Raw genomic sequence first — 13,143 nt, 5'->3', positions numbered from 1 at the left:
CAGGGCTCTGTGCTGACAGCAGTGAGCCCGACGCAGGGCTTGAACTCATGAACTGTGACATCATGACCTGAGCCGAAGTCAGACGCTCAACCAACTAAGCCACCCAGGTGTCCCCAGGTGAGACTTTTCATAACATTAATTTTTATAATCTCTGTGTGGGTGAAACTTTTCATAATATTAATTATTCTGCAAAATATCAAAGTTCTCGGGGGGGGGGGGAGGGGAGGGGAACGTGGTCAAATTCCAGTCACCGTAAAGACCACAGAGCTACGTGAGACAATTCTGTCTGATCATTTTTGGAGTCTTCCCTGGCATCCCGGGAATCCTTCTAGAATTACAGCTGCGCCTCACGAAGGGGAGCTGACAGGCATTGCAGATGACTTGAAGGCCCCTGTACAAACTCTGGAAAGGTTTTAAATCTGAGATACTTTCATGAGAGTGCTCTAGGGCCTCTGTTGTCCACCTGTCTCCTGCAACTCCCCTTCTCCGGGCCGGCCAGCAGTCTGAACTCCTGTCAGGCATGTATGTTCTTTGAGTGTGTCTCTGGCTCTCAGATCCAGAGTAGCCTTCTTGGTGGGAATGTGGGGGTGCTGCTGCCAGAGCCCCAGCGGCGGCTGGGCTGGTTAAAGCGCCCTTGTCCTGAGGACCACCAGCTGTGTCCACACCCAGCCACTCGGGCACAGTTTGGGAGAATATTCTGGGGGGGCGGGGGGCGGGGGAGCAGCTGCCAGGAGTGGTTTCCGAGGTCTTTGCGCAAGAAGGCATAAATCTAATTTCAACATAAAATCTCTTGCATGCTGACATCTATTCAATAAGCTCTTTCATTAAACTAAGCACCATCTCTCTCCCCTTGCAGCTCTCCCTCTTGGCAGGCTTCTCCCTGCACTCTACTGAGATGAAGTAAATAAAACGGCCCAGACACCATGCTCTTACTATTTTAAAAAAATTTGGGGCGCCTGGGTGGTGGCTCAGTTGGTCAAGCGTCTGACTTCGGCTCAGGTCATGATCTCACAGTTCGTGAGTTCAAGCCCCGCGTCAGGCTCTGTGCTGACAGCTCGGAGCCTGGAGCCTGCTTTGGATTCTGTGTCTCCCTCTCTCTCTCTGCCCCCGCCCTGCACCCCCCCCCCCCCCCGCCCCGGCTTGTGCTCTGTCTCTTTCTCTCAAAAATAAATAAACATCAAAAAAAGATTTTTTTAAATGTTTATTGATTTTTGAAGGAGAGAGAGACAGGGTGTGAATGGGGGAGGGGCAGAGAGTGAGGGAGACACAGAATCCGAAATAGGCGCCAGGCCCTGAGCTATCAGCACAGAGCCTGATGTGGGGCTCCAACTCACAAACCGCGAGATCATGACCTGAGCCGAAGTCGGACGCTCAACCGACCAAGCCACCCAGGCGCCCAAAAGATTTTTTTTTTTTTAATTTAAGAAATGGAATAAAGCTGCTTTTCTCAGGCATTTCTTTTGCCATGCACGTCAGAATTCCTGTCTGGAATCCCTTGCATCTGTAAAAAGAACAGCAGTGAGGATCCATTTTTCACCTATGAGATCAGCAAAGATCCAAGAGTTTGACAAGAAGCAAGAGTTTAAATTTGTGCACCCTTTTTGGGAGGCAATTTGGCAATCTTTCAAAATTAAAAATGTACACATCTGTTGGCCAGAGCTGTTGCTAGGAACGTATCCAACAGATAACTCCGCAGTGGGGTATGTGTGAGTGCAGGAGGATGGTCGCTCAGTGCTGGAGACTGGGGACAGCCTGCTGCGTGGCAGGGACCAGGGAAGTGGCAGCACAGCCATGTGGTGGGGCCCCTATGGGACCATAGGCAAGTGGCCTTCCCTAGAGAATGAAGTGAAGCTCAGTGTTTTCCTGGAAAACTAGCTACATCTCCAAGATGTGTCAGGGGAGAAAGCAGCTCATAGAACAGGAGTAAATTATGCAAGGAGGGGTGGGGAGACACGTATTTCTGGAAGGGCACCCGAGACCTGGGTGGGGGTGGGGGCCGTGGTTGCCCCTGAGGAGGGGACTGGATGTAGGGCAGAAACTTCCTTTCCACTCCACATGTGCTCTTTGTAAGGTTACAATATTTCGCCACGTGCCCATATATTCTATTTTACCATGTGCGGCTCTATGAATGAGATATTGGGAGGTATGGGATTGTCATCCAGCCCAGTCTGACTTTGCAGACTTCTCCATGACTCCCCAGTCCCGCTCACCCAGAAGAACGATGGCCACAAGGAGGGGAAACTCTGCCTGAGCACACCTTCCCATGTATAAAAGGGCGGGCTCAGGGTCACCCAGGGGTGTTCCCACTTCTGGGTAGTGTGAGGTGCCCATGTAGAAAATGCGGGGGATGCACAGGAAGCCAATACTTTCAGAACCTTATCTTGTCTGATCCTCATGACGTCCTGTGCCAAGGCTGTGGTTCCCATGGACAGACAGAGTACCTCTGGCTCTTGTAGTGAGTCATAGCCGGGTCTATCTGAGTGACTGTAGGTTGTCTCCCTGGTGCTCCCCCCAAATCAGCATAAGCCCTGTCTTACGGTCCTACCCCAAGGAGTGAGAAATAGCTCCCATAGAGGTGACTTGGTTTTTGGGGGGAGATGCCCACCCTGATGAAAAAACCTCTGAGCTCCCCTGGGGTCCAGGCCATGCTGCCATGCCCTCTCTCGATCCCTGGGAGACTCCTTCTTGGCCCCCACCAGACATTCCTGCTTCTGACTCCACTTTCTCTGCCCCTCCGGGTCACGGCAACTACAGCAAGTCTGGCTCCTCCTGTGTCCCTCCCTCCCTTGCACAGCCAAGACGGTAAGATCCCTCCTGAGGTGGCTTAAAGAAATGCCTAGCCCTGGGACAGAGGCCACTCTGGCCCAACCATCCCAGCTCAGCACCTGCCCCGTGCCCACACCCCACTCTGGCATCCAGAGCTTCCAAACAGCTTCCCAGGGCCCTACTCTTAAATCACATGGGGAAAGTGAGTGAAAGGGAGAAAAGCCAAATTAAACCCCAGGAAAAGCTCCAGATGAAGGCAGGATGGAGACTAGTGGCCCCTCTGCCTGGCTCACCTTGAGGTCTTGGAGGATCCAACACAACCTCTGCAAACAGCATGAAAGATCATACTGGAACTCAGGATGAAAGGCACCACAATGAGGTCCTTCCATGCAGGCAGGGGACTCTCAGCCTTGGAGTGACAGATGATGACAATGATCAAATCGGGAGGCCAAGTCCCCTGGACACATAGCCAAAACTGAGAGCACCAAACTCCTAGAATCTTCTTTATAACCCTTGGAATGCCTGGGGTGGCGGAGAGGAGCAGGGGCTATTTGAGGCCTGGAGGATGAGGGAAGAGGTCAAATTCACAGTGGGCAGGCTGGAGTCTGTATTATGAATCTGTGACTACAGTTTTGGAAAATCTTTCCTTCCCTCTAGGCATTAGCTTCCCAATGAAAGGCCTGCCCTCACTGTAAGTGAGGGTGGACGGTTCAAGGCAGAGATCCAGCCTGCATCCCCCAAGGGTTAGGGGCTCACTCCATGGGTGCACATTACCACCCAGCTGGGCTGGGCACCCCCCCCCCCCCCCCCCCAGGACTGAGGGTGCTTTCTCCACCACCATCCCATGCTTCTCCGCACTGAAGGGGCTGACCTTCTTAGTCCACGAGCCTAGTACAGATTAGATACTAGTCCAGTTCTCAAGTCGGCTTACTCTCCACCCAGGCAGAAGACATGCCGGTTGGATTTCTTTCTCACAAAATTCCTGAGCATGTGTGTTTGTGAGAGTGTGTGTATACATGTGAGTGTCTGAGTATCAGGGTGTGTATGTGTGTGAGTGAGCGTGTTGGGGTGTGTGAGTATATATGAGCGGATGCGAATGTGTGTTTGAGTGTTGGGTGTGTGTGAGAGTATGAGTGTGCATGTGTATGTGTGAATTTGTATTTGAGTGTTGGGTGTGAGTGTGCATGAGTATGAGCATGTGTGGGTGTGAATGTGGGTTTGAGTGTTGGGTGTCTGTGGGTGTGTATGAGTATGAGCATGTATAGGTGTGAGTATAGGTTGAGTGTTAGGTATGTGTGTGTGGGTTTGGCTGTTGTGTGTGTGAGTGTATGGGTGTGAGTGTGGGTTTGAGTGTTGGGTGGGTGTGGATATGAGTGTGGGTTTGAGTGTTGGGTGGGTGTGTGTATGGGTGTGAGTGTGAGTTTGAGTGTTGGGTGTGTGTGTATGGGTGTGAGTGTGGGTTTGAGTGTTGGGTGTGTGTGTGTATGGGTGTGAGTGTGGGTTTGAGTGTGGCGTGAGTGTGAGTGTGTGTGGGTGTGAGTGTGTGTTTGAATGTTGGGTGTGTATAGGTGTGAGTGTGTGTTTGAGTGTTGGGTGGATGTGGATATGAGTGTGGGTTTGAGTGTTGGGTGGGTGTGAGTGTGTATGGGTGTGAGTGTGGGTTTGAGTGTGGAATGAGTGTGAGTGTGTATAGGTGTGAGTGTGGGTTTGAGTGTTGGGTGTGTGTGTGTATGGGTGTGAGTGTGAGTTTGAGTGTTGGGGGTGTGTGTGTATGGGTGTGAGTGTGGGTTTGAGTGTGGAGTGAGTGTGAGTGTGTGTGGGTGTGAGTGTGAGTTTGAGTGTTGGGGGTGTGTGTGTATGGGTGTGAGTGTGGGTTTGAGTGTGGAGTGAGTGTGAGTGTGTGTGGGTGTGAGTGTGAGTTTGAGTGTTGTGTGTGTGTGTGTATGGGTGTGAGTGTGGGTTTGAGTGTGGAGTGAGTGTGAGTGTGTGTGGGTGTGAGTGTGAGTGTTGGGGGTGTGTGTGTATGGGTGTGAGTGTGGGTTTGAGTGTGGAGTGAGTGTGAGTGTGTGTGGGTGTGAGTGTGGGTTTGAGTGTTGGGTGTGTGTGTGTGTATGGGTGTGAGTGTGGGTTTGAGTGTGGAGTGAGTGTGAGTGTGTGTGGGTGTGAGTGTGTGTTTGAATGTTGGGTGTGTATAGGTGTGAGTGTGTGTTTGAGTGTTGGGTGGGTGTGGATATGAGTGTGTGTTTGAGTGTTGGGTGGGTGTGAGTGTGTATGGGTGTGAGTGTGGGTTTGAGTGTGGAATGAGTGTGAGTGTGTATAGGTGTGAGTGTGGGTTTGAGTGTTGGGTGTGTGTGGGTTTGAGTGTTGGGTGTGTGTGAGTGCATGTGGCTGTGAGTGTGGGTTTGACTGTTGGGTATTTGTATGTGGTGTGCTAGTTATGGAGCAGGTCTACTCTCCTGGGTGAGGCCCCCAGGTCAGAGAGGCCACTGGGCCAACCAAGAGGACCACAGTGGAGGCTGTGACCTCTCTGGGCAGCACCATATTGATGCGTGGGGACTACAATTCCTGCTGCCTCCTCGCAGAAACAAGACCAAAGGCAGAGGTGCCAAGAGGACGAGAGGTCCCACGGCAGTGTTCTCACACAAAGACACAGGGACCCCAAAGCCTGGCTCAAGGTCAGGAGGGAACTGGATCTTCTGAGGACGGCCTCACCCTGCCTCTGGCTTCTCTGGGACCCCATGGGTTAAAGTTTACCACACCACTGGAATCCCTGTGATAACAGGAGACTCCACTTCCTGCAGTAAATGTGGGCAAGGCATTTCTATTTTTAAGAAAAAAGTTCTTGTTGTCCTTGTCATTTCAGGATTTCACAAAGAGCAAAGGGAGAAACAACATATACTCTAAATTGTACTAAAACACGCTTTCAAGAAAGTGTGAAGTCTTGTTTAAACTGCCAAAATTTGGCCGTAAAAATAAAGTCAAACTTTTTTTGGTGAAATATTCCCTTGGAAAACGAAAGAGGCAGCCGATCAGATCAACTTGCTTCTTTTTGCATCAATCTCCAGAACTTTCTCCCAAGGGTGTTTGTAACCTCCAGTCCATCTCCCTTTACGAGCAAATTTCACTAAATATGAAAATAATCCTTCAATGTAAAAGCACTGTCTGCTAATGTTACATCACTGAATTTCCAGAAGGTTCCTGTGAACTTGGGAAACCCCCAGTGAATAAGACCAACTGATGGAGGAATGGCGTGATGAAGGGGAGGAGGAGGTGGGAAGATCACTTCCAGCCCTGAGCCCCTCCCCAGATGGTTTCTGGGAAGCCGTCTGTCTGAGAGTGCATGCAGTGGTCTTGTGGGCAGGATGCCAGCAGGGTTCGGGAACTTCTAGGACTGGCTTCCGTGAGCCAACCATATGCACCTCTTCTCAACTCCACCATGAGGGACTTCACATTGATGACCTGAAATTAGCCATGGTGAGCCAGTGGTCAAACATTTAGCAGCACATCCCTGAGCAGGGGCTCTGTTTGGCGAGGCTCTTGTGGCTTGGGGACATAGCAAGGCAAGCAATCTGACCCCAGAGTCTGTTCCCCAAGAACTCCAGTCCAGCCCCTTCTGAGGTACCCTTCCATGAACTGAACCATTACAGGGAGGAAAGGAGTGTGTTAGATATGACGGGGTTCCCAGAGCCAGAAGAAGTCTGAGCTCTCCCCTGTGTCTTGTAAACTCCCTGGAACTTTGTTTCCTCAGCTGAAATGAGAGACAACCTCCCTAAGCACATGACAAGCTCTCCTAAAGACTGCTGTGTAAGCAGATAGATGTGTGTGTGTGTGTGTGTGTGTGTGTGTGTGTGTGTGTGCGCGCGCGCGCGCGTGTGTGTGTGTGTGTGTGTGTATGTGTGTGTCCTGGCCCCTTTTGATTCTGGGGAATGAAACCACACCTGCTTCTCACAGGGAAGAGATGAGTAGGAAGAATATCTACATGCATGGAGGCCAAATGGAGTGAGTGCCATATTTACAGGACACAAGCCCTGACTTCTAGAAAAACTGGAAACTATTTGGTCAAACGGGGTATGTAGCACCATGCCAGTGAAGGATGGGGTCTTTAACTGATGCCTACATTCACCTTCTGACTATGGTGGGTCCAGTCTGCAAGTTCTGGGACCAGGGCACTTCCATGTGTGTGTCAGACATAGAGGGGAGACTGGTAGCCTCTGGCCAACATCCCTGTGGCCATGACTTGACCATCTGAGATTAGCAACACTGGACTATTCTTGGGGAAGGCACCTAAAAGCCAGAGCCCAAATAATAATGGATAAATTATTGGATAATGGATAGGGGAAGCTGGGTGTCTCAGTCGGTAAAGCGTCTGCCTTCAGCTCAGGTCATGATCTCACAGTTCATGAGTTCAAGCCTTCAAGCCCTGGGTCAGGCTCTGTGCTGACAGCTCAGAGCCTGGAGCCTGCTTTGGATTCTGTGTCTACCTCTCTCTCTTCCCTTCCCCTGATCACATACTCTCTCTCTCTCTTGAAATAAATAAACATTAAAAATGTTTTTAAAAATTATTTGATAATGGATAAATAAACAATGGCCCTCAAAGATATCGGGTCCTAATCCCTGGAAGCTATAAAAATATCTTGATGCAAAAAGGTCTTTGGAGATATGATTAAATTAAAGATCTTGAGATGGGAGACTTTCCTGGATTATCCAGTTGGGCCCTAAATGCAATCACAAGTATTGTTATGAAAGGGAGGCAGAGGGACATTTGACATGGAAGAGAAGGTGAGGTGACCACAGAGGCACAGACTGGAATCAAGAGATGCAAGCCGAGGGATGCTGGCAGCCACCAAAGCTGGAAGAGGCAAGGGACAGATTCTTTCCTAGAGTGTCCAGAGGAAGTGGGGCCCTGCTGACACCTTGATTTTAGTCCCATAAAACTGAGTTTTGGACTTCTAGCCTCCGAAACTGTGAGAAAATAAATTTAGGTTGTTTTAAAGCAACAAGTTTGTGGTAATTTGTTACAGCAGCCAGCGGAAACTAATATACCAACTAAGACAAAAGGTAACGGCTTCAAAGTCTTTTTACCTTCTAGCAAAATCTAAGAATTTGCTAATTTTCCATGGCCAAGTTTTTTTCCACCCCTCTCATAAATTACTAAATGCAGGAGTAAAGGATAGGGCAGATTTAAGAATTCATGGATGGGGGTGCAACTGGGTGGCTCACTTGGTTGAGCGTCTGACTTGACATAAGCTCAGCTCATGATCTCATGGTTTGTGAGTTCAAGTCCCACATTGGGGTCCCTGTTGTCAGTGCAGAGCCTGCTCCGGATTCTCTGCCCCCCTCTTTCTGCCCCTCCCCTCCTTGCATGCTCTCTCTCTCTCTCTCTCAAAAATAAATAAAACATTAAAAAAAAAAAGAATTCATGGATGGTAAGTGCAATCCTTTTTGCCAAACTTTCATGCGTGCGTGGCCCACACCACCATACCCTTGAACATGCTGTGCCCTCAGCCTGGCACACCTGTCACCCTCTTCTCTCTATGGAGCTCATACTTGAGGCCAGGCTCTTGCAGCACTGTTCCTGGGAAAGTTAGTGCTCCCTGCCTCTGCAGTGCTGGGGTCTCAACTAAGACTGCGTGTGGGCCATCAGGTAACATCAGTGAGTGAGGCAGCTGGGCGGGAGGACTGGTGAGCTAGCACCCATCATCCTAGGGGCCACCGTGCAATATTCAGATATATATAACTCAAGGCTGCTCATCAGATTTTTTCAAGAGAACTTGTAAATCCTCCCTACTTACGTGAAATCTCCCAATTTTGTAATGGAAGACTTTAAAACATAAAGTTTAAGCCCTGTGTACCACACAGAAAGATGTCTGCCGACTGGTTTGGCACAGAGTTACCAGGCTGTGGCTTGTGTCAGATGTCTTCTCTCTGTGGCAGCTTTTACCTAGTGAGCTACCCCATCCCTGCTTGGTGACCACCTGCCTCTCCAACTCCTTGCCCCTTCTCTGAGGGGAGGCTCGTGCCCATGTGGCCCCAGGGCCTGGAAAACACAGGACCTCTCCAGGAGCAGCACTTCACTAATGGCTGAGCAAAGAAGGAAGGAGAGGAGGAATGGGAAGATAGTAACCTTTCTATTGGCAGACAGCAACATGCCAGCGTCTCTCAGATGTCAACAAAACCTACCTGTCCCTCAGCTAAACTCTCAGTGCACTGAAGCTCTGAGGGGCATCTTCTCAGTGTGTGCAGGGTCAGCTAGCACTGGGTCCAGGTTTCTGCGGGAGAAGTGGAGTAGACAACGGGGAGTAAGAGCCAACCTAAGCCTGGTCATTAGCAGCTGAAGGGAAGGCTCTCAGCTCAACCCCTGCTGACCATGGACGGAACAGCCCTGAAGATGTGACCATATCACAGGTGGCATTCGAGGTGGCAGATCACAGCAGGGCCACAGCCAGCCCAGAGAGAAGACCTAAGACTGCTCCTGCTCAGACAGAGGCATGAGCAGACCCCTTCGGCTTCCAGTTCCCCAAATGGAAAGTTGATGAGGGTAAGCGACTTATTCCAGGAGCTTCTTCACAATTTCTGCCCTGTCCTTGTACCAAGTACGCAATCATTGCCTTAACATTTTTCTATAAAATTGACCAAGTGTTTGAAAACTGACATAAATGCTCTACAAAAGAACACAACCATAAAAAGGAAAACCAGTATCACTTGTCATGCACACACAGGCCATTATCCAGAAACAAACAAACAAACAAAAAATGAGAACAACGTGTTTAATTCTCGACAGCAGCTGTTGTCAGGTTTGACTTGGGACGGCCTTCTCCATGCAAGGGGTGCTCAGCCAGTGGGGCGGGGGGGAGAGGGGCTCTGTAAATGACACATTAGCACCCAGGTGAAAAGAAATAACTTTCCCACGTTGGATATCACTCCCTGACTTAACCAAGGGCTGCAAGGTGGGTGGGATAGGCTGGGGTGGGGGTCTTGATGTAAGGATATAGGTAGTCACAGGGCCAAAGCTCATCCTTTCCTTAGGGGACAAAACATGTGCAGCCCTTTAAGAGAGCAGAACTGGACCCCAGATTTGGAGAGTCTGAGCCCATCTCTCTTTGCAGAGATGGGCTCAGAGAGACAACAGAGAAAGCTAGATGCAAGTTGGAAGCAGGAAGGCAGGCTGGGGGAGAGGCGGGCCCAGAAGGGCACCTGAAAGGAGAAAGGAGGGAAATTGCCAGTGCTGGAGAGGCAGAGCAAGGGTCTTGGTCAGTGCACTAGTCTGGCTCTAAGGCCACCAGTTGGCCAAGGGCCTTGAATGCCACACTGAAGGGTTTAGAACCCAAAGGGCTTCTGGCAAAACTGCCACCTTTGCTTCTTCTTCTCTCTCTCTCTCTCTCTCTCTCTCTCTCGGGAAACATCCAAGGCAGCCCTATACATTGTTAACGATGCCCTGTAGCCCGGAGATTTTGGCTGAAAGTTCAGGAATTTAAATTGATGCCCGCTTGGCCTGGGGGAGTCTGCATCCCAAAGCGAGCTGTGGGCTCCTTGGTCAGTGGTTCTTTTACACTTTCAGGAGCCGTTGGCCTCAGAAACAAGGCCTGTACAGATCTTGGCCCAGGGCTCACCGCTGGCACATCCCGCCCCACAGCCCTGGGCGAAGTCAGACAGAGGCCTTTCATGGCTTCAAAAGTTCCACCAGGTCCTCCAGCCACAGGAGGCTGGAATGGGTAACTGAATCCTACTCAGGGAAAAAAAAATAAAAAAGGCACAGTGACCTTTTGTCCCAGCACAAGTTCCCGGCCCTCTCCCCAGCCAGCGGAGGCGGCCCAGCCAGGAGAGTAAGGAATTGCAGATGTGCGCGCAGGGCCGCAGCAGCCCTCGCCATGGCCCAGCAGTCTCCCGGGACAGCGCCGAGGCGCCGCGGTGTTCAGGACGCCGGAGCCCAGCCCCACTCCTCGTCCCGGACTCCTTCTCCCAGCTTTGCCTCCAGGCTCGGCGGTCCATGCTGCCTTTCCCCCCAAGCCTCGCCGAGAGCTCTTTCAGCAAAGAGGCGGCAACATGGAATCGACCCTTCTAGGGACAAGAGGTTCATTTTGGCACGCGAGGAGAACGCACAGGCCCTTCCCGAGCGCACGAGGGCAGCTCCCGACGCCACGGGGCGAGCCCGGCCGGCTGCCAGGAGGTTGCAGGTGGGGTCGCCTCTCCTGGGTGGGCGCGGTGGGCTGAGAGCAGTGCTGGGCACCCCGCGCCCCGGATGCGTGAGCTTGCGCGTGGCCGCCTTTGTGGGCGACTTGGGGTGCTTTTCTCACTGGACATGGGGGGAGGGAGGGAGGATACCTCTGTGTTGTGAGGGTCCAGGCCCGGGACAGGACCAATTTCGTCCCCTCCGTGGGCGGCCGGGCCGGGTCGCCCTCATCAAGTCCGACACCAGGGTTGGGCACCCTTCTCCCCCACCCCTCCCTGGGACACCCACTCGGAGACAAGAGGCAGAAGGAGGCAGGCCCGGCCGGTGAAAGCCCCTTCTCGGACCTGGACAGATCGATGCCCCCATCCCGCACCACCTCCGGGTCCCCGGCGCCCGGCTCTCGGGCCCAGGCGCCGAGAGACCGGGGAGCCGGAACCCGCGGCCACCACACTCACCGCACATCGTGGCTGCTGCTTGCGCCCTTCGCGGCTCTGGGATTCTGCGCGCTCTGGACACTCGGAATTCCGTGCGCGCCTGGCGCTCCGCGGGCCTGGACTCCCGCCGCTCGGCCTCAGGACCTTATAGCTCGGAGCCCTCCGCCAGAGGCGGGGCCAGGGCGGGGCCTCCTCCTGCCTGCCTGCTCCCCATTGGTCCCCGGTTGTCGTGACAACGGTGGGGACTGGGCCCCCAGGAGTCAGGGAACTGGGCGAGGGGCGGCTCCCAGGCGCAAGTTCGGTCTGTAACGCCTGGGTGTCGGGTCCTGAAGATGGACCGGGGGGGTGGAGACCGTCTGAGTTCAGACCCAGACTCAGGCTCCGTCTAGGCGTGGGACCTTGGACAGGGGACTGAATCGCTTTGTGCTTCAGTTTCCCAGTCTGTAAAATGGGATGACAATGGAACCTACCTGCCTGGTCCTGATGAGAATTAAGACGCAGAGCACAATGGCGGGCGTGACGCACGTGTTCCCCTGTGCGCCCTTCTGTTTGCCGGGCTTCTCCGAGGGCACCAGAATCGCTGCACACTGTAGGTGTTCAAGCCTGGTCCCCTCTCTGTAAGGAGAGAACTCTAGAGCCTGATTGATAAATGAGAAAACTGAGGCCCCCTCCGAGGTGGAAAGGGAGTTTGCCAAAACAGGGCAGCCGGAATTGACAAATTCCGGCAGTGGCAGAATTCGAACCCGGGATTTCCTGGAGAGCCGGAGCTTCAAGATGAGGATTCCCCCCAGGTCGTGAGCCAAGCAGGGGCGACCCAGGGAACCACCCCCTCCCGGAGCAGCGCTGGCGGACCTGTCCTCAGCGCACTGGCCTGCACAAGCCAGGGGCTTCTCCGCCCACCCGCCTGGAGCCCGAATGGGGCCCAGCTGTGAGTCACTGAGACTTGAGTTCCTCCGCCCTGGTTCCCGGCCGTCTCCTCCCCTCCCCACTGCGCTCCGGGCCTCGGTCTCCCGAGGAAGGTCACGAGAACTGGCCCAACACTGGCGTACTTTGAAGCCATCTGGTGTTTTTTATTTTACTTAAAAAAAAAAAAAAAATCTTGATATTCTAAACAGATCCTCCCCAGTCGTGTTAGAGCACAAAACGAAACTTTTTGCGTCTTGTCTCTGGCATTTTTCCTGATGTAATTAATCTCTGTAGCTTCACCAGGGCTCTGCAGGTCCTACGGGGGAGAAGGTGTTTGGTTTACCCACTTGCCCGTTGAGGAAACTGAGGCTCAGCCACAGTAAGGAAGGGGTTTGGTTGAGTCATCCTGCTGGGAAATAGTGGAACCGGTTCTGGAGCAGCTGTGTTTGCCTTTCACCCTTCACTCTGCAGGGTCACTTTCATTTCGTTCATCCATTCATTCCCTCATTCCTAAGCAGCTGCTTCATACCTGTCCTGATGCTTAATGGGACTTAATGATGAGTGGAAATAGTCCATTCCAGGGACTCATGTGGCACTTACGGAGTGGTGGGAGGCAGACATTAATCCAGTGACACCAGGAGAACAAGAAAATTCCAGGTTGGGATTGGGAGACAGGGAGGGGACAGGGCAGGTTGGTGGGGAGGGGGCCAGACTCTGCCTGGGACTGGGCTGGGGCTGGAGTTGGTACAGGTCAGTGTAGACCCAGGGCAGCTTGCCAGAGGAAGTTAACAGACTGGAGAAGGGAAGTTCAGGCATGTGCAAAGGTCCCACTGCTGACGATGATAGCTGGAGTTTGGAGTCTGGAGA

The 13,143-nt window shown here is 52.5% G+C and overlaps 1 protein-coding gene across 2 annotated transcripts in view; it reads right to left on the bottom strand.

The window, feature by feature from the left end:
* The window catches only part of GFPT2 (glutamine-fructose-6-phosphate transaminase 2), a 47,752-nt gene extending 36,266 nt beyond the window's left edge, over nucleotides 1-11,486 (bottom strand). The window contains exon 1 of one of the 2 annotated variants that reach the window (XM_042932367.1): nucleotides 11,392-11,486. In XM_042932367.1, the coding sequence (XP_042788301.1) occupies nucleotides 11,392-11,398 (7 nt within the window). In that variant the 5' untranslated portion in view covers nucleotides 11,399-11,486. Of the gene's footprint in view, nucleotides 1-8,946; nucleotides 9,009-11,391 lie in introns of those variants that run through there. The other variant, XM_042932376.1, reaches the window with a different exon arrangement.
* Between the last annotated feature and the right edge of the window lie 1,657 nt (nucleotides 11,487-13,143).

The sequence above is a fragment of the Panthera leo genome, chromosome A1 (assembly GCF_018350215.1).
Source record: "Panthera leo isolate Ple1 chromosome A1, P.leo_Ple1_pat1.1, whole genome shotgun sequence".
In the NCBI taxonomy this organism is placed as follows: Eukaryota; Metazoa; Chordata; class Mammalia; order Carnivora; family Felidae; genus Panthera; species Panthera leo.
This window is presented reverse-complemented; position numbering and strand designations above follow the sequence as displayed.